Here is a 20726-nt window from a genome sequence, read left to right as displayed (position 1 = left end):
AATATGATTTCCAATCCTCCCATAAAGGTTGTGTCAAATTTGCCCACCCACCTGCCATTGCCATTGTTGATGAAAAGAAAATGCAAAAGTTTCCCCGCGTTAAAACTCCATGCTTTTTTTGCTTGCTGCATCATCATGATGAAAAAACTCGTAAAAAAAAAAGAGAACAGGATATTAAAATGATGTAGAAAAAAAAGAGCGTGTTGAAAGTCACTCCTCAACAGCAACCTCATAAAAGTCCTCCTTGACACCGTCCTGGTGCTCGCCCCAGTGAACGGGTCCCAGCTTCAAGAACCGGAACTTGGAGGCGTCCGAGCTCAGGCTCGAGGCGCGGCGCTTCTGCTCGTCTTGCTTCTGAGGAATGGCGGCGAGGACCTCGGCTGTGAGGGGGGGCGCAGAGGTCTCTTGCTTCTGACTGCGGGGGTACGACTCCGAGGTGGAGGGGGCGAGGGACAAAAAGGTGGAGGGCCGGCGGAAGGCGTTCACGGGGCGGAACTCTTGGGCTTGCTCCGAGAGCTGGCGGATTTGCTCTGGGGTGAGGGGGGAAGACATTGTGTGTTTTTGGTTTGGGCGTGTGAATAAAAAGTTTGTGTGGGTTTCTTGGTGGTGATTGTGGTTGCTGTAGTAGCTTTGGATAGAGAGATGATGATGAGAGACCAGCGTCAGTAAGCTTTGGAGTACTTTAAGAACGAAAAGTTTGAATGAAGAGAGAAAGAGAAAAAAAAGGGAAGTGGGAGACAACAGAGCAGGATGGAGTTTATATGTCCCAACGGCAGCGGACATGTCGGTGCTTACGGATGGATGATGGCCAGCTCCATGTAGCTCCCTCCCCTTCCCCCCCCCAGCAGCAGCTCTCCCCCCTGCTTGGCAACTTCCCTGAGACTGTTTGGGTCTCCTTGTGCTCCGCAAAAGTGTTCACATGAGCTGGACGGGGGACCTTGTTCCCAATCCCGCAATTCCAGGCGGCACTGTTCTCCCTTCCCGCGCACCACCACCAAAACCACCCGTTTCACAGCGACGTATGATCAAAAAAAGTTGGCGGGGCGCCCTTGCCATGATTGGACTCGAATTGTGCTCGACTAAGAAGGAGGAGTCGAGTAAATCTCGGCGCGAGTGGGTGCCGCACGTGGGGACGCAATTGGCTTGAGAAAAAACGAGGGGGTAATGCCTCTGTTAACCGCGCTGGCCGGCCAGCGGCGCACTGGCAAAATTGACATGTGCTGCTGGCATGTGCTGGCTCCTGCTGGAGACATCACGGTATGGTGGGAATGGTGGAATGATGTCGAGACAGGACAAAATAGACTTTGTTACAATGTGGAGCTCCTCGTCGCGGCTCTTCTGCTCGTGTGCCCTGCTTCTTCCGGGGACAGCCTCCATTGACCTTGAGCTTTCGCCCGTTTGATTGGTGCCGTTCGCCGCCGACGAAGATATATCGGAAGCCCATCGCAGCTGTCACTTGATGCCCGGCACGCTTGGAATCTGGGGAATTTGCGGGGCGCGGGGAGCCCTAAATGCCCCGTGCTGCCCCAGACACGCAAGCCCAGGGTCTCGACTCCCGTTTGGCCCCGACAAAACCACCTTGTTCGGTAAATTGCCATGAAAACTCAATGACGCACGCTTGCTATCATGCCACAATGAACAATTTAAATCCCAAGAATAGCAGAAGCCGCAGGTCTGTCTGTTGGCTCGATTTCGGCACACCGAGCCTAACCGCTGCAAGTTCATGATCACTATCAATGTGGCTGCTTGCTCAACAACCAATCACTTTCGGGTCCGACGGGGATAAAGCTGGTTAACAGCGCGAACCGAGCTCTTACCAGACATGTTTCAACCACAGCATCTGAGCTTTCAACACCACAACTAGCTTGTAGCTCCAGCCACAACGTGAGAGGAACGCAGCTCGTCCATGCACTGAGACTGATATTGATGCCAAGCTTGTCAAAGAGGCTTGCTTTGCTGATGAGCTGGCACAATTCAAGTCTCTGAAGAACACCACTTGGAGCCACTAGGCCAAAGATGTCGTGACGGTCTAACATGGCCCAGATGATCATCATCTTCAACGCCAACTGAATGGGCTGAACTATCTGGCCACGTCCGGGTTTGAAGAACGATGTGTTGTGACTTACTGACTTGTAGAACTCCGCCAAAGAGAGAGTGGCCTTGTGGTGGTTTTCGAGGAGGTCTTTGCCAGTAATCGTTGATTTTGTTCAAAGTACCGAAAGTCAGTCAGACAGACTCTTCGACTGAGGTATGGGAAGATGTTTTGGGTCTGTCTCTGAGTTCTTTTCTGGCAGGAGAGATCGTACGTTCTTTCAGGGAGCGGGTCAAGCAAGTGTAAGTTGCTCAACAACCTGGCTGTTGAAAGAGGAGAGTTGTTGCTGAGAGCTTTCCCTCTGCAGAAGTTGGCGGGAGATGCCAGCCCCCAGTCCCACGCTCCCGTGACCAATACCCTCATGCAGGTCTGCCATCGATACGGGCCGATGCGTCGGTGAGCTCCACCAGGGAACAAGCAGCACCATAACTCCTGACTGGCTCAAGAGCCGATAATCGCGTGCCCTCGAACCAACATAGGTGCCAATGGTGTGCTAGTGGTTCCGTGCGCGCTTGTTGGCATCCGGCACTTCGAGGACGAGCAAGCTACCTATTCGAAAAGACGGGTACTTGGTGGTTCTGTCGAGGAACAAAGGGAGCACTTACCTTGTTTGCTTGATGAAAGGTGACGGCTAATCTTGAGTCTTCTTGGTTTCGTGCGACCAGGGGTGACGATGACGACGCCAGCAAGCCTATCAACATTTCGGCCCCGAACGACACCCCTTGCGGAAAAGAGTATCTGCAACACAACATTGTTGGTGATATCAACGTCCTATCTCGAGATGGTGGGGACTATCTTCCCTAAAGGGACGGTGTCCACAGGGCAATCATTTCGGGACGGTTTGGCTGATTGCGAATATGTTCTGTCTGCCAATCGGGCAAAGGCCATCGCCCTGCTCACCGTGGGTCCGCAAGGTGTGTGAGCGGCGTCCTGGCTTGGTTCCGGCGACATTGTCCGGACCCGGACAAGCGACCTGCATATCGAGGGTCAATTACATCACATTCGGGTGAGAGAGTGGGTAGCTGGCGGGGTGGGTGTTTGCTAAAAGCACTTGCAATCATGGAGAGAGATTGTCGATGGGCAGATGATACGAGTTCAACTCCAGATTGTGGCTCAATGTAGAGGTCAGGCCAATGGCTTCCGAAAGAGTAAGGGAGAGTCTGCTAGACAACGGATGTAGACCCTTGAGGCGTTAGTCCATCCAGTCTGTGGTGATATCGGCTGCAGTGACTCGTCACTGAGACGAAGGACTGACCTCTGGGAGTGCTTACCAGCAATTCGGTACTGGCGCTTAAATACAGCCATGATTGGCAGAAAGCCGGAATCGTAAGCATAATCGCGAGAAATGCCAGTACGACGGTCTCCCAACAACCAGAAATTATTCCCTCTCAGACAAGGACACAGTCTGGTGACCTTATGCAGACCGTTCGTGCATTTGATGGGCCCTGTGTGGTGGGAAAGTGCCATATGCTCCATGGCAACATTACCTGTTTCAGTCGCCAAGAAGATGGAGAGCATGCAAGCCAGCGGCCTTGATATCGCAAATGATCTCCTATGTGCGCCTAAAAGATCTTTGGAGTATTTACGGAAATAGCTCCGGTCAGTCGTGACTGATATCCCACATCTCAGGGAGACCCCCATCGAGGAGCAACACATTGTGCTCATGGCAGTGAAGAATGCAGAACAAGCCCACTCTGTCATATGTTTGCAAGACTAGGCAAAAACAGACCGAGTAGCTCCATCAAATTCATCTCAATGCCGCATATGTCCCACCTCTGAATGTGTCTCGGTTAGCCCGGTTCAGATCCAGGGAAATAGGGGTCATGACTGAGCTCGCAGTATCCAGTGCTGTTCGTCTCCCGGGAGCTGGAATGGGCCTCCGCCAAAACTGAGGTTGAAGGTTTCAGATCAACCAGGTCGCATACCATTGACCCGTCTTCACATGTTCGAGAAACATCAGAGAAGACGAATGGCGGCCTTCAGGGGCACTCTGGGTGATGGCATAGATGGGTCGATCCCGACCAGCGAGCTTGGCGGTAATTGAGCCGGAGAACACGACCGGTTAGGACTCCAGTCAAGATGGATGAAAAGGCTGTGTCGAACATCTCGGCCGACTTTGACGACCAAGCGTGATGCCAGGGTTGCCGTGATGGACACCGGAAAGAACGAGAGGGCGGGCCGCAGACCTGGCCGCACCAGGCTTTCCATCAGACTGTTTAAAAGTGTCAGCCAAGTCAGCCCCCACTTTTTATCACCGACCCGGGAATTTGAATCAAGGAGGGTATTTGGGGGCGGCCTCACCCCTTGCAAGAATAAACTGTGGGTACACAGTTACTCAAGTGGGGCCACGCCAGTTTCTTGAAAATCAACCAAAAAGGAAGGTTATCTAGCTTGTTGTTGATGAAGGAAGTCGGGAGCTCCTGCATGCGATACACAGAGAGGCTTTGACGTGGGAACACAACAGGAAAGCACGACATCCCAAATCGGCGCGTCAATCAAAAAAAGAAGGGCCCTGGTTATTGGGTGGAACTGGAGCCTGTGTGTGCAGATTTCTTTGGACTGCTTCTCTACCATCCAGACACTGGCTTCCGCTCTTATTTTTGGTGTTTCTTCCGATGCTCCTTGCCCAATTCCCGTCATAGCAACCACGCCAGAAGATGAAGAGCAAACACCGCAATGCCAATGGGCAAATTCCTTTGTCTCTTTTCACAATGTCACTTATCTTCGCCTGTTCCGATTTAGACACCGACACCTCGCCCCCAGTCCTCAAGTGTCGGGATGTCGAACGAAGCTGCAAATGCTGGTCTTGAATCTGCCATATGACAGCCTTGCAGCAGGCATCGACTCACTTTCTTCACCTCGCTGGTGATTGCAACCGGGGATCCGCGATATGCACGGTTGCGGTCGCAGTTCATGCAGCCTTCATCCTCAGCCTCAACCTCAACCTCCATGGCTCCCAGGTTAGATACCAACTCCGCTTAACACCAGCTCTAGGTACCTTGATCGGGACGTCAAATATGTGAAGTTTCAAACCGGTATCTGCTGATACTGAAGATCCTAGTGAAAAGCACCCGAACGACAAGGTGACCTCAAGCAAGTGCGCGCCACCTCCCAAACCGCAAAGATTGGGGAGACACAGAGTATCTCTGGAGAAAGAAGATATTTGTTGGGCCTCCTACCCAATGCGGCTAACTTCTCCATTAATATCAGTCGTCTTGGAGCACCGGAACAGTCTTCCGTGCTTGTATGCGGCTTGGTGGCTCGTCGTGGACCATCATCTCCCGCAGCTTAACCCTTACGCTCTTATCCCCAACTCCCTATATTTTTCCCATGGTCGTGTTTCTGCTGGACTACTGCGGGTTTCCGTCTCAACAGGAGCCATGCTGCGCTTCCCCGCTAGCTCGCAAACATGCGTTCGTCTCAAAGGGAAAAAGCTCCTCACGCTTCCGTCTCCCGTTACGTTACTCCTTGGCAGGCCCCGAGGTCCTCGTGTGCGGCCGCCATTCTCAAGTGTGGGACGTTACGGCAGAGGAAGATCGAGTTTGCAACTTGTACAGGCGTCGTTTGGACATAACCCGAGATGACTTACAGCACCCTGACGGCGCAACGCACCTCTACAGTTGATGCCGACAATTGTCCCCAGTAGTGGCCACAGGGCTGATTGTTCTCGCACTGTTGATGGGGATCAGTTCGCCGTTGAGGGGTGGGGGGAGACACATTTCGGGTTGGTACACGGAGTGTCTAGACACCTTAGCCGTTGCCAGCCCTGGAAGGAGGGTTCCCCAGATGTATACCTGATAGGCCCAGGTCTTTTCTATTGCAACACCCTGCCCCCTTGCCAACGGTGTTGCGGCATATACACCCGGCAGAGGTACCTGGCAGACTCTACTTCTCAAGTCTTTGATACACAGATGTACTTTCTCTCTTCCCTGCCCCATCGCCTTCTCCCGCTCCTCTGTCCCGCAATAGGTGGTAGTGACGTTTTCTCCCGCAATCTGGCCACGGGTAGAGCCTGAGCCATTCAAGATTATTGACCAACAGCACCACCCACCTGATTTCATCTCCCTGCGTAACCATCGCTGCCAACAGTCGGTCAACGAGCTAGTTCGACCTCACTGCCGATGACACCCACATACCCCTGGTGATCTTTCAAGAGGCTCAACGGCGAACATCGAAAGTTCGAAGTATGTAGGCATCCCATCTCTAGCGAGAACATAAAAGGGCGCCAACGTCCTCTCAAAGTTTCTATTCCCTTTATCAGCATCACTCCGCGCTCTATCATTCTGCCGTTCACACCACTGCCTCTACATTTACTCGACATCGAAACCGTCTACAGCTCAACTTCTTTCCACAAATCCTCCCAACCTCCGCACGACACACCAACAAACAACAATATGTGCTGCCAGATGATTACCTGGAGATACCGAGGGTGCTATCACGCCCCCACGAGCGAGATGTCGCACACCGCCGAGTGCAGAGCGCAAGGTGGAGGTTGCCCTGGGGGCGTCAGGGAGGTTCCGCACGAGATTGACGGCTATTGCGATAGCTGCTTGAAGAGCATGTGTCGTTAGTAATTTTCGGTACGATCACTTGTCATCAGCTTGTGAAAATGCTAACCAGAACTCGTTCGCACATTTGCAGGGCTTTAACATCTTTGCCTCGATATCCGCAAGGAACTGGCCGGCGAACCGATATCGACCGACAGCGACATACTTGCAAACGGCATCATGGCCATGGAACCTGTACATTTTTTTCGCGAGGGAGAGAAGCAAAGGAGACTCTGGCTTGGGGTAATCACCACTAAAGGTGGAGTGATATAATGGCTCTGGGCCCAAGGGACGGAATTGGTACCATCGTGTCTTGGGCTTGGACTTCGATTAGAGGGCTGGCACTGTGTGTTTGGAAGGAGGAGGATGTCTGTTTACTTTCGTGGCTCTTCTGTTGTTTTGTTTTTCTTTTGTTCGCGGTTTCTTCCCTGGGATCTTTGTTGTCTGTTATATATTTCTCCGACATTCTTCGTAGTACACCCGCGCGATTATACCATGGTCTTTTTACTTACCTTTCTGTTCTTGAAATTGTATGCTGATCTCACGAGGCACTCAGAAAACATACCAGCTCGCAGCATACCAGAAGGTGTCACCAATAACCGCCCCGAAGGAACCAACCCCTGAACTAACAAAGTATTTGGACCCTCACGGCCCGCTGCCGAACTTGTGCCCCCCATGTCAGCCCTGCCTAATACCTTGTCAAGCCTAATCACGACTGTTTGACCTGTTGTGAAGAATCATTGGTCAATTCGTGGAGCTGATATTGCTCAGATATAACAATAATCGACACACCCAGACAGCAAATGCTGGCACGCATAAATGATATCTACCTCGCCGCAACCCCTGTTGTTCCACCACATGACTTTGCAACAGGCTTCTAGCAGCAACCTACATCTTGAACCTTTCAGCCTGCCTTGATGCGGCAACGTTGGATTTGCTGACTACAACCAATCTAGTCTCGGTGACACCCTCGACAGCTTACGTCGCCCAGTTCCACATGGACGAAAAAGTACGAGCATTACACCCCCTTCTTTTCTTCTCTAAAACATCAACCACTCCGGCAACGGAGTGTCTTTGAAGATTCTGACGACAGTTGCGGTGGCTTTCCGTTGCTTGACAACTTTGACACTTCCGACGGGTATCACACAACGGCCGGTCACGCGCATAGTTCAAACTCTCCGATTGTTTGTTTGACCGTTTCGTGCTTTCTTCTCTTTTCTCTACAAAACACGTGCGCATCACCGGAACAGCTCAGGCAGCTTGGAAAAACTTGGTGTTCCAACGCCCGGAACTCCAGCTGCTGTTTGTGGTCCCATTGTTTGGCATTTGTAACCTCTATTCTCCGCCGCGGGATTTTTACAGCTCTTCTGTTCGACGCTGACTGAACGAAACACAGCAACGCCAGCGGGTGCGAGGGAAAAAGGGGGTAACCAGGACTCGGGACATGCTGGGGCTTCGTCTTCCCTGTGAACCCACCCTTTTTTTCTTTGCTCTCCGTCTTTGCCTCTTTCCCGCTGTTTTGCGCCAGCCAACCAGAGGGCTTCCACCGCAAAGGGGATGTCGTGTGCCTGGCATAGCGTGGCATGGCTTCGGACGGACGCAGACAGCGGACATCACATGAGCGAGAGGCGCATCAAAACACATGCTCGAGGGGTCAATCTACTGGTCCGTGCAAAGACGTGGGCAATTCAAGTGGGACCGACACAAAAATTTGGAAGCTTATCACGGCCTTACAGGTGGGACCGCTAAGCCCAATAGTCATCCACAGACAGGGAGCTCCCAGTCACTGTGTGTGTCGCTGAGACCTCGACTGTGGGGTAGCTCCATCAGCCGCAACGACCGTTCTCTCTCCCTCTTGCCCCTCATCGCCGTCCCCCAATCTCCATGCCGTCAACTTACACGGTGCCGTCCGCTTGCCTGGCTCACCGGTTGGCCCGTTCCGGTAGACCGTTAACCTAGCATCACTCTGCCGCCATATCCATCCGATTCCGCACCAACTTCATTCCTATGCTACATGTATCCTCCGCTGGATACATGCGAGCATGATCGCCCACGCAGACACGAACGACATGGTGGCACTTGACTTCCCGCCGCCGTTGGGAGGAACTGTGGGAGCCGACAGAATACGAGAAGGCAACGGTCTTGCGGCAGCATGGCTTGGTAAGACAGAAAAAGTCTAACGCCTCAAACGCCAGCAGAGACGGGCACCGGCTCCCGAACAAGTGTGAAAAGCCGCGCCTGGCCAGCTTTTTTGCTGTGACAAGATGCGGTGGACTTTGCAGATGCCGTCATGGCTCACCATGTGTTCGAAATGCGAAATCAACGGTGCGAGATACCTTGGAGCTATCCCTGTTCACACCGGGATTTCCCTAGAACCAGAAACATTGTTAGGTCCCCTGCAGTAACCCCCCCCTCCAATTTGTTTGCTCTCGCTCCGACCAGGTTTGTGAACTTTGGGGGTCTTGGATTTCTCGAAGCTTGCATTCAGTTGCTAAGATCAATAGCAGGGAAATTTTCAGGATAGCTATCGATGCGGGCCCTGACCAACCAGGTGTAACAGAGCGTTGTGTAACATGCATTTGGCATCAATCATACCAAACATTCACAAGGGCCAAAAATACCTTTATCGCCTTTCGTTGGAAAGATGCCGCATGAAGTACATGCAACGCTTCGCTACAGAATCGGCAAAGAGCAGAATCACGAGATGCAAGGGTTCAGAGCTGTTGATAAACACAGCGACTTACACCACCTATCCCATGCCGTCATACCCACACAGGTGGACGATCCTTGGCTCTCAAAAACGGGATACAGATGCAAGAGAACAGATGCCATGGAAAGTCCCCAATGGTACACGACATGCTGTCGTCCTCCTGCGACTGCCGAGAAAAATGGCCGAAAACAAGGTTGTCCGACGGAAGCAACAAGCCTCTGCCCGACGTCTCACGCCTAAACTCCCCGACTCAGGTTGCGCTGGCGTGTCTTCGTTGCTCTCGTACACACACGATATCTCATCACCGGAGCCAACACACCAGTTCAACAGAGCAAGTGGAAAACGCAAAGACCTCGGGGCGGCCCCTGACCATGCTTGTCGTCCACGGCAAGAAGCTCGCCTTCGCGGCTCTCGCGTTGACACTCTGCAGTTGGTGTTGACAAATAGAAGCTCGTTGCCGTGCACCCTCTAGAATTAGCGGGCACGTAACAAGCGACGGAAAGAGCTGCTGGCTCTCTTACTGGCCCAATTCACACAGAGCACAAGAGGCGGCCATGTTTGTTAAGCGCGAGTGGCTCAGTTGATCTGTAGATCTTGTGTCCAATCGGTTTCCCTGAAAGGGTCTGCGGGGGCGTCAACGGCCCTGTGGGGAAACAGGGGCGATCGACTTGGACGTTGCGTGCCGCAAGCGACAAGGGGCATCCGGCCCCACTTTCCATGCTTCCCTAGGTAATCGTCCGATTTCCCCCTCACCAAAGTGCTTTGGCATCTACATAGTACTGCGAGATGCAGCAAATGTTTTTGATATGTCTGCCATGAAAGGGACACGGTTGAACTGCAAGCCCGCAAAGCAAAGCCACGACGCTACCGATGCTGAATGCCGCTCTCCTGCGCTGTCACCAACAACACCAGCTCCTTGCCTGCCAGCTGCTTTGCCTGCCGGTTGTCGGGCCTCCTTCGCTGGTCCCCGAGGCATGAAACCGCTCAGGCCGATCACTGAAATGGATTTGATTATCTGGAGAGGAACCTGCCTTGCTATCGGCCGAGAGGCAGCCAGTCTATTTGAATAAGTGATAGATGACACACGCTCTGGAGGACTGCTACTATGGCTACATTTTGGGCCTGAACAGACTGAGGGTATCCTTGATTCTATCTCGACGTGGCCGCATGTTTGGCTTCTTGTTAACTGGATATGGAATGTTCGATGCGTTCGCTCTCCCCTTTCAGGTTCACAGCCACCACAATGATGCAACATTGAATCTAGACAGGGGTAGGCAGCCATGCCCAGATATGATTTGTTACCGACAGCTTGGATCAGTGGCTCGTGCACTGCAGTAGTGCCCCAATACATGCAATTTCCTACCAGTGAGCACCACATTTCCCACCCCCTTGCTTTCATCTGCAAGGCGGCCGACAGCAATTGGCTGAGACATTTTGGCCCCCGGCTGCACTTGAGCAAACGACGTCTTGTCTTCTGTCAAACGTCAACGACCACCACCACCACCACCACCACTTCCTCCACCAAGCTTCTAAACCTCATCATATTTGGGTACACCATCTTGTGCTCACCGGGCATGACCGAAATTTTCTCTTCATCATTATCATTTGCCTGCTTACTTTCTGTTTCTACATCATTCTTCTTACAGGTTCCAATGAGGCTGTGCGAGCTAGGTCTCTGCCAATGCGGCCACGGTCACAACGCGTCACAAAACGCAAGGCTGAGCACCATATCACAGTACAACCACTTTTCTACAACTCCACTTGAGCCTCTTCCTCACCAAATTCTGAAAAGGGATGTCGGCACCAAGACCAGCCCAGTTGCTGATCCGGCATAGTCAAATGAGTTGTTAATGTCCATTGACCAATCACGATGTCTCCGGTATGCCACGGCACCACCAAGTCAACTATTAGCACCCACGAGGCTACCTCAGCCGTTTCAGGTCAGTGACCCGTCCATATTGTCTCATACCTCGTTCATCTGTCCACCGAGAACCCATGACGGACTATACAATCTTCTCAAATTGGCCACTGCCCCGCCGACGTACATTGGATCCTACCCACGCGGCTGGGTCTCTTCTTTCACCCTTGGCCGTCCTCTATTCGTCCCTATGATCTACCTCTTTGCATGCCTGGTTGCCTTGGCCATTCCCTCGCGAGATCGATGACTGACTCAGGTTTCTGCAGGTATGCTGCTTCCTCTAGACTGTGTCGGGCATGCAGCGCACCATACCATCCCCACCAAGGAAGGGAATCACAATACCAAGACTTGCCACCCCCCTCCTCTTCCACACTATGGTGGGAGGAGGGAACCTCCATCGATCCCATTTCCAGGAAATTAAGACTCCACTCTCAAGATCATGTAGGGCCAAGCTAATATCGACCAGTGAGGGTGGAAGAATTAGGAGCTCATACATTGCAATGACCGTCGTTCCAGGCACACCAACCCCATACCCACGATCTCGTCAAGAGGTGAATGCTCAGCCTCCGCCATAGTAACACCGGACCATTCCCTGATGAACAGCAACGAGATGGCTCCACTCCTCTCCCGTACCGAGTGTTCTTGGGGCCCGGAGAGCTTCCGATATGCCCGTCGTCTTGTTTCAGAAGACGCCCTCCCGTTGGTTACGACTTGGCTATCCACTGATCTGATCGCCGTCGACGACCGGAGCATAGCCACGGGCCAGATCAGGTTCCGCATCAGGTGCTTCTCGTGCATCCGCTCCTTACCCAAGGTGCCACCGGCTCGCACCTGCGTGCAAAGAGTCTATACGGGCCGGCAAATCACAGGGCTGGATATCGGCTCTCCTGTGACGGAGTAACCTGACTCTACTGAATATCGACAAAGGTCAGATCCTCTACACGTCTGAGCGGCCGCAGAAGGTATTCTGTGAGTGATCTCACATCGTGGGGGGCAATGTAGCAGCCCGTTGCTGTGTTATCACCTCCTCTCTCACCTGCTGGGCTACCCCTATCTTGGAAATCAGGAGCCGTGATCACAGGAGGAGAAGCCATTGGTTCGCCCTATCGGTCAGCCTTTCAAACCAAGTGACGTCGACAAGGCTGATGAAGAAGCAGGTACCGTGACTGCAACTGCATTTTCCTTGCCATGGGTTTCAAGGGGCTCTGAGATGAAGAAATCAGGGTGATCCACTTGATCATCTGGGCTATGTGCAGAAGTGGTCCCGAGTACATGATCAAAGGTCACTCGCGCACCGCGCTACTTGCGTTGCCGTCCGGGCCGTCACTGCAGATGCTCCACAAGTTTCAATATCAGTTGGTGCTAGTCTACGCTGAAGCGATGATGAACAGCAGAGCACTGCCCGGATGTGCTCCACGCGTAAGCGGTAATTAGTGATGTTTACGATCCAACTGCAGATTCTTTGCCCCGAACGGGCAGATAGTGAAGACAAGAAAAGGGGGCATAGGGCTGAAGGGATGGGGGTTGGGAAGCGATACCGAGCATGGCGCAGTGTGGATGTCGTCTCGAGTAGACACGACAGTGATGGAGTGTTCCACAGTAGTGCTGATGAAGCGTCATGGATGGGGGTTGATACTAGAGACACACCATTGCACAGCCGACCTCCGTTTTGGCCATCCTCGATGAAGAAGTGCCCAGTTGAGAATCGTGCGCGCATGCTTGCATCGAAACGTTGGTGAGTCAAGAAACGGGCATGCTTGGATTGGGACGACGACAAGGCAACCAGGGTTCTTACCTGAACACAGAGCCTGTTATTCAGGGAGTACCTGGCCGACAGACGTGCATATGACTTTTGACTGTGCCAGAAACTCAATATATCGATGGGGTGGTGGTTTTCCACAGCCTCACCCACATCACTTCAATTACATACGGCTCAGATAGGCATCAACTCCATTTTTTTATTATTTTAAAAGTCTATGCATAACTGTAATTGCCTGTTGTTGTTGTTGTTGTTGTTGTTGTTGTTGTTGTTGTTGTTGTTGTTGTTGTTGTTGTTGTTGTTGTTGTTGTTGTTGTTGTTGTTGTTGTTGTTGCTGCTACTGTGAGTGTGGTTGTGCGATGTTTGGACTCCATATGCTGTATACCTTATGTATGTCTGCCTGATAGGGAACCACCGGAAAGAAAAAAGGCTGTGCAAGAAAAACAACCTCTTCCATCCAACCTATCAACTTATACACATCAGCACAAGACTGTCTTCTCATCGACGCCACCACCACCACCACCACCACACTCGCGGCCGCAAATAACCCGCCACGGCTGCACCACAAAGCTCAGTCATCATCACTGCCCAACTCGACCACCACACCCCACACACCATAATTGTACCACAGCCATCAAAACAAACACCTGATAGTTGCATACAAACACCTGTTTTTTTTTTGTTCAACTTTTTACTAATTCACCAACAAGACAGCAAGTAAAATTTGTCATGTTTCCCCCTTGGTTGATTTTTATGATACAAAATGATCATTACTACACAGCCACCCAAGTTCATCACCAATATCCCCTCCCTTCCCCAACCCGCCTCCCATCCATCCATCCCATTCCCTCCGAGCAAAAAAACAAGCAATCTCAGTTTATGTACCCCCCTCCCCTTCTTTTTTCATACCCTTCCTCCCTTCCCATAGGCCCCACGCCTGATAATCTAAACAAGCAATGGCGGCGGTGATGGGAGTTCGTTTGTTGCGCGCGTGTTGTGTAACGGTATAAAAGCCAAACGCGAACCGAAACTGAAGAAAAAAGAGCTGAATGACGAACTCTACGCGCTTTCCCATATATATCGCCAAAAAAAAAATACAATTAATAGTAGCAACAAACACAACGCGAGAAAAAGAAAGGGTAGCGCAAGAAAATAATGCAGATGAATCGCGCCCCCTTTTTTCTCTTCGTTTTCGTTTCCTCTCGCCATGCGTTCTCTCCGAATCTCGAGGCAGACCTGTGCCCGAGATGGTGCCTAAGCGTGTCTTTGCTCAGCCGGTTGGGATGTTAGAGTGTGAACTCAGTCATTCGTGGGGGAGGTAGGCGAGCTGAAAAGTGTATTGTTAGCATTCCGATATGAATGTGATTGTTGGCAAGAAAAAAACATACTATTGATCACCACCACTTCCCGCGGCGCGACCCGGCGTTCTGGGAGAGAAGCTAGGAGACGTTGGTGAATACCCAGGGCTGGTTGGAGACATTTGCTGCCCGGGAGAGCGCTGGAAGGTGGGGCTTGTCGGCGAGTAAGCATCTGGCGACGTGGGCGACCAGTTGGGCGACGCCGGCGAGTATGATGGCGACGTGGCCTGGAACGCAGGGGACGCTGGGCTGTAGCTCGGACTCGTCGGCGAGTACGACGGCGAGGTCGGTGACTGGAACTGCGCGGGCGATGTCGGGGAGTAGTGACGGGTGGCAGCCGGAGACGCAGGAGAATAGCTCGGCGAAGTCGGGCTGTAGCTGGGGCTTGTTGGGCTCCCTGGACGAAGCATAGGCGACGTTGGCGAGAAAGACGGCGAGGACGGGCTGAACTGAGGACTCGAAGCAAACCGACCGCCGGCGTCGATGAGCGGAGAGGTGGGGGAATACCCAGCAGCAGGCGACGTCGGGGAGTAACCGTAGCTGAAAGGCGACGTCGGGGAGGTAGTGAAGGGACTCGTAGGTCGCCCAGGGCTTGTAGCATACGGGTTGACCGAGCTGGAACCATACCCGCCACCACCGTATTCAGATGCGAACCCAGGCGGGCCACCGGATTCATTGCCCACAATAGGGGAGAAGTTACCCATGGTTGGGGAGTAAGACCCGCCAAGGTAGCCGTTATCAGCCATAGGTGAACCTGTGTCGTAGGGGGTCGCGGCACCCTCAAGCTGGTTACCCTTGATGGTCATGCCAGCCATGAGACCCATGCGAGAGTTATCAGAGATGACAGTCTCCAGCATCTTGGGGTCGAGAAGAACCTCAAAGTGACCAGTACCCATGGGCGCCATCTGACCAAGCATGACGTTCTCGGAAATACCGCGGCAGTCGTCAAGCTCACCAACCGCAGCGGCTTCGAGAAGAATCTCGACAGTCTCCTCGAAAGAGCAACGCATGAGCGCACCAGTATCAGCGCGATTGATACCATGACGAGTCACGGCAGCAATGCTGCCGCGATAGGTCATGACATCGACCAATAGAGCCAAATGGCGATGGTTGACATAGGAACCGTCGAAGGCAAGCACTTGCGTCAACTCAGCCATGAGAGCCGAGCGAGCAGCTTCGATTCCAAACACATCGACAACCTGGTACAGGTCGTTGGTGTAGGTGCGAGTAGTGTCAACACCCTCAACCGTCAAGACCTCTCTAAGGGCCGTACCCTGGGTATCAAGATACCACTCCTCGCAGGCTGGCTCCTTGTCCTTGTTGGCCGTTTGCGATCCGTCGGGGAGTTCGAGCAATCTGGCGGTCTTGTTTAGGAAAGCACGCTCGATGCCTTCAACGCCACGGAGGGTACAAGAGTCAAGCAGATGCTTCTCCAGACGCTTCAGCATAACGTCATCCTCGATGATAGTGTTACCGTCAGCATCCTTGTCATCGTTCTGGCGAATGACGCGGATACGAACAACCATCTCCTCGGCGTTGTTGTCACTGAAAATAACCGCGACATCCTTCTTGTACTCCTGTTTGATAGCAGCGGCAACATCCTCCACACGCAAGCCCTTGTCAAGCATCTTTTGACGATCGAGCATGATTCTGAGTAGCCAGCGGGATTGACTATCGATGGGCTGCGAGTCAGAGGTGTCGGGAATAAGGAAGTAGGACTCGACGAGATCGAAATCCTCGGGGATGACAGTGGAAGTGATATCGGGGTCGTAGTAGATCTCAGTCATGGCTGTGACGGATCTCAGACTGGTGTGCTCAACCAAGTTACGCATCGACTTGGCGTCTTCTTGCGTAGCTCTCTCCTTGTCAAGGTAGACAACCATGGACGGAGTCTTGATGTCCTTGGCAACGTTGAGGATTTCCTTGAGACGCGGTACACCGAGGGTGACGTTCTTAGAAGAAACACCAGCGAAATGGAAGGTGTTCAACGTCATCTGGGTGGCAGGCTCACCAATGGACTGGGCAGCCAACACGCCAACCATCTCACCAGGAGAGACCATGGACCGGGACCAACGGTTTTCGAGCTCACCAAGAACATGGTCGAAGGCGAGCTTGTTGAGCCGCTGCTCAACAGCCAGGCGCTTGAACGCAAGACGAGAGCGAATCTGAATCTTGAAGAGAATGGTGGCGTTGTAATCAGCTTCTCTGGACAATTCATCCTCGCCTCTAACTACCACCATGCGAGCAAGCAAGGCCTGCACAGCAGGAATGACATCCTTGGGAGTCAGGTCGCTGCGCTGGGTGCTGTCAACCTTGAAGAGCTTCTTGGCAGTATCAATAATACGGCCAATGTTGAGAGGCAGCTGCATGCTGTCATCGTCCTTCTTCTTGCGGTTGATTTCACGGACTTGCTTCCGGTCGGCAAGAAGCTGCTCATATTCCTCATCCAAAAGCGACTGGACGGCAGGATCGCTGACCATCTCTCGGCCATATTCCAGGGCGTCCAGAGCGGCAGCAGAGCTTGTCTCGTCCATCACGTCGAGACGGAAGCGCTTGTCGAACTTGGCGTTGTTCAAGTTCATGTGGTCGACCTTTTGCTTTTCAATGGCAATACCATCAAGGCCATCCTCACCGTACACGAACTGAATGATATCACCCAGCGAGTTGCGCACCGTACCATCGTAATGCGCCTCAGCGTCTTCAAGAGCCTTGACCAAGCGACGCTGAATGTAACCGGTCTCGGCTGTCTTGACTGCAGTATCGATCAAACCTTCTCTACCAGCCATGGCATGGAAGAAAAATTCCGAAGGAGTCAAGCCACGGAGATACGAGTTCTCGACGAAACCGCGAGCCTCGGGGGAGTAATCATCCTTGGTGAAATGAGGGAGGGTGCGGTATTTGAAGCCGAAGGGAATGCGCTTTCCTTCGACAATCTGCTGACCGACCAACGCTGTCATTTGGGAGATATTGATGGAAGAGCCCTTGGAACCCGAACGAGCCATGGTGACGGCATTGTTGAGATCCTTCAAACTCTTCTCGGTAGACGTACCGGCCTTGTCACGAGCCGTATTCAAGGCAGCCGACACCTTGTTCTCGAACGTCTCACGGACGTTCATACCCGGGAGAGCCTCGAGCTGGTTTTCAGTGGCCATCTTGGTAAGCTTGGCGACCACGGCCTTCTCGTCATTGATGTGCTTTTCAATGAGCTCAATGGTCTTGTCATCGGGAATGGTGTCACCGATACCAATGCTGTGGCCGCAGTGGAGAAGCCAATAATTGACAACTCTCTGGCACCCGTTCAAGAAGTCCATGGCACCGGAGGGGCCCAACTCATTGTAGCACAGATGAATGATGCCGCCTCCAGCAGCACCGACACTCTTCTTGGTGAGCAAGCCGTAGATGAGCTGACCTTGCTGAATCAGGAGACCCTCGTCCTTAAGCGGGGCGTCCCTCTCTTCGCCATCGGCACCCATGGCAAGGTTGATAATGCTGGGAATCACCATGCTGATGATCTGCTTGCCAGTCCACCGGGGCCTAGGCTTCCAGATAGCAGGAAGGGGAATGACTCCATCCCAGTCTGGGACCCACATCATGACGTCCATCACCTGTTCTTTGGTGAGGAAGGTGTCGCGACGAGTGAGCTTGTATACGCCGGCCAGTGTATCCTGGACGATACCCATGAGCGGGCCGTTACGCTGGGGAGAGACGATGTTGAGAGGAACCATGCACAGCTCCTTGACTTCAGCACGTGTCTCCTCGGTCTGCGGAACGTGCAAGTTCATTTCATCACCGTCGAAATCGGCGTTGTAGGGCGATGTGACGGACAAATTCAGGCGGAAAGTAGAGTAGGGCATGACGCGCACTCTGTGACCCATCATGGACTCCTTGTGGAGAGAGGGCTGACGGTTGAAGATGATAAAGTCACCGTCGATCAAATGACGCTCGACTTTCCACCCGTACTCCAGCTGCAGAGCTCCCGCACGCTTGTGATGGCGAAGATCGATACGCGTCCCGTCCGACCTGATTACGTACTTGGCACCGGGATGTTCGTTCGGCCCATTTTTGACATAGCCGGTCAGCTTCTCAATGTTGTAGGGAGTGACGGTCTCGGGGAAGGTGAGGGTGCGGGCAATGCTGCGTGGGACACCGACTTCATCCAGAGAAATGTTGGCATCACCCGTGATGACAGTACGGGCCGAGAAGTCGACTCGCTTTCCCATCAAGTTACCTCTCAGACGACCTTCTTTGCCCTTGAGACGCGCGCGGATGGCTTTCACTGGACGGCCGCTCTTTTGCAGAGCTTGTGGCTGACCAGCAATGTCGTTGTCCATATAGGTGGCGACGTGGTACTGGAGAAGATTCTCATAATCCGTGATGATGTGCTGGGGGGAGCCTTCTGAGATGGCCTGTCTGACGTTGCCGTTGGCGCGAATGATATCGCCAAGTTTGTACGTCAAATCGTCTTCGTTGCGCATACCGGTGCCAGTACCGTCCATAGAAATGCTAGGACGCACTGGCGGCGGGGGCACGGGAAGAACTGTGATGATCATCCACTCGGGACGGGCTTGGGAAATGTTGAGACCGATATCGACCATCTCGTCCTCTGACATGCGACGGAAGATGTTGAGAGTCATCTCGGGTGTAAGAACCTTCTTCTCCTTGGTCTTCACACCTTCGTCGTCCTTGTGCTCGACCATGGCATACAGAGTCAGAGCCTGCTGACGCACAACGGGCTGGGTATTGCCGCAACCTCCGTGACCACCATCAGCTGGGCCCACGTTGGGATCATACGAGCCATCTTCGGGTTTCTGCGGCGCAAGGTTATCACAAACGCGCTTCGCTTTGCAGATGTCCCACACACGCTTGAAGCGAGTTTTGGGGTCGCGAATCTTCATAGCCGCGGCGTAAGCAGGATCACTCTATGAAGGCGTTAGCACAAGCACAATGGATAATCCCGAATTCAGAATGCACGAACTCTATCAGCCAAAACCTTGCTACAGTTATGGCAGACGATTTCCAGCAATTTCTTTGTCCGTTTGATGAATCCTGGATGGTAGACTGGGCGGGCCAGTTCGATGTGTCCGAAATGCCCTGGGCACTCTGACATGTTTTCGGTACATGTCTTGCATTTGAATTGTCGGTCTACTGAGCCGAGTAGAGGGTCGTTGAGACCACCATCGCGTGGCTTGGTTCTCGTCTCATCCATAGTCTCAGGATAGACGATGTGGGCTACGCTCATGGCCTTGATTTCATCCGGCGACAGCAGACCAAACTGGATCTCCTGAATTGTCCGGAGTGGCGCGCTCGAGTGAGCGAAGATAAGGTTCGCCATGATGAAAGCTGTAAGAGCTCAAGTATTTCGTGATTTTGTGAATGGGGGAAAAGCAAGGCGGGTGGGCTAATTAAGGAGGAGTCGTCCAAGCAGCCGGTAGTCGAAGGACCAGAGAGCCTGACAAAGACGCGGCGGGTCGCGATAGGGCTGCGCGCGCGCAAAAAGTCGGTGAAAAAAGTCGATGTCGAGCGAAGTAAAGGAAGAGAACGACGGGCAAAGACGGGATTTTTGATGGATCGGTCGCCGAGGGATGAGTTTTGCGATTGCAAAGTCGATGGTATCCTCCACTGCGCTGTCCACAGGCCAGCGGCCCCAACGGAGCGATGATCACAAGCTCAGTGCCTCCAGTTTGCGCCGCAAGTCGAAGGAGAGTCGAAGAAAAGTCGTTAAACCGCGTTCAACACGTGTTGTCGGCTTGCCGATGGCTGCAGGCGACAAGAATCGGGGGAGGTTGACGCGTTCCGCGATGGCGGTCGTGATGGTTGTTGAGTGGTGGTTTGGAAAAGAAGCGGATGGCGCCGCTTGCTTCTGAAAAGTTCGACTTGACGGACAAAGCGACGCGGGAAGGAGGCAACGACTAGCCCACTTTGAGGACGGGCCCACTTTTCCGCGGAGGAGCAAACACCACAGCGCACGCACCTACCAGGGCCCAGCAAGTGAACTGTGGGATACCAGCTGGCGACTTGGCCGGCTGCGAACCACCCATCAACCGCCACCACAGCGCTCTCCATGCAACAGGTACCCTCAAGGTCGCTGTGCGTGTCACCCACCACGGCTGCCTGCCCAGTGACTTTTGGGACATCAGTCTCCAAACCTAGACCCGCAGCATATATATCACTTCCATGACGCCGCCGAGCAGACAATCACTCTATCAACCCCCGCACCCAAGAATGTGGATGGGGTCGGTGGTATGGCATTGCACTATGAGGCGCCATCTGCTCGTGTTCAACCGAGTACCGGTTTGAGCACACTCAGACAACCATGTCTTAGTTACGCCTTCATTCAGCCAC

General features: G+C 53.0%; 6 protein-coding genes across 6 annotated transcripts; 3 read left to right on the top strand and 3 right to left on the bottom strand.

The window, feature by feature from the left end:
• Nucleotides 1-210: 210 nt before the first annotated feature.
• Nucleotides 211-552, bottom strand: QC762_102660 (uncharacterized protein; the record flags this gene model as incomplete). The annotated part of the gene is made up of 1 exon (XM_062884654.1): nt 211-552. The coding sequence occupies one exon, from the start codon at nt 550-552 to the stop codon at nt 211-213; it is 342 nt and encodes a 113-aa protein (XP_062747516.1).
• A 1181-nt stretch (nt 553-1733) lies between these two features.
• On the bottom strand, nt 1734-2468 carry QC762_0029040 (uncharacterized protein; the record flags this gene model as incomplete). Its single annotated transcript, XM_062883196.1, has 3 exons — nt 1734-2066; nt 2127-2159; nt 2352-2468. 3 exons carry the CDS (start codon nt 2466-2468, stop codon nt 1734-1736), a joined length of 483 nt encoding a protein of 160 aa, XP_062747515.1.
• Nucleotides 2469-6180: 3712 nt separating this feature from the next.
• On the top strand, nt 6181-7147 carry QC762_0029030 (uncharacterized protein). Its single transcript, XM_062883195.1, has 3 exons — nt 6181-6276; nt 6335-6658; nt 6734-7147. Exons 2-3 carry the CDS (start codon nt 6487-6489, stop codon nt 6739-6741), a joined length of 180 nt encoding a protein of 59 aa, XP_062747514.1. The 5' UTR covers nt 6181-6276; nt 6335-6486; the 3' UTR covers nt 6742-7147.
• Nucleotides 7148-8903: 1756 nt separating this feature from the next.
• Nucleotides 8904-9294, top strand: QC762_102656 (uncharacterized protein; the record flags this gene model as incomplete). Its single annotated transcript, XM_062884653.1, has 2 exons — nt 8904-9040; nt 9147-9294. 2 exons carry the CDS (start codon nt 8904-8906, stop codon nt 9292-9294), a joined length of 285 nt encoding a protein of 94 aa, XP_062747513.1.
• A 1925-nt stretch (nt 9295-11219) lies between these two features.
• QC762_102653 (uncharacterized protein) lies at nt 11220-13036 on the top strand (the record flags this gene model as incomplete). Its single annotated transcript, XM_062884652.1, has 4 exons — nt 11220-11282; nt 11552-11644; nt 11752-12164; nt 12425-13036. 4 exons carry the CDS (start codon nt 11220-11222, stop codon nt 12474-12476), a joined length of 621 nt encoding a protein of 206 aa, XP_062747512.1. The 3' UTR covers nt 12477-13036.
• A 644-nt stretch (nt 13037-13680) lies between these two features.
• RPO21 (DNA-directed RNA polymerase II subunit RPB1) lies at nt 13681-20244 on the bottom strand. Its single transcript, XM_062884651.1, has 3 exons — nt 19360-20244; nt 14415-19303; nt 13681-14353 (listed from the first exon to the last, which is right to left on the bottom strand). Exons 1-3 carry the CDS (start codon nt 19714-19716, stop codon nt 14326-14328), a joined length of 5274 nt encoding a protein of 1757 aa, XP_062747511.1. The 5' UTR covers nt 19717-20244; the 3' UTR covers nt 13681-14325.
• Nucleotides 20245-20726: the final 482 nt, after the last annotated feature.

This window comes from Podospora pseudocomata, assembly GCF_035222375.1.
Source record: "Podospora pseudocomata strain CBS 415.72m chromosome 1 map unlocalized CBS415.72m_1.2, whole genome shotgun sequence".
Lineage (NCBI taxonomy): Eukaryota > Fungi > Ascomycota > Sordariomycetes > Sordariales > Podosporaceae > Podospora > Podospora pseudocomata.
The sequence above is the reverse complement of the archived record's forward strand: the minus strand, read 5'-3'. Positions and strand labels throughout refer to the sequence as shown.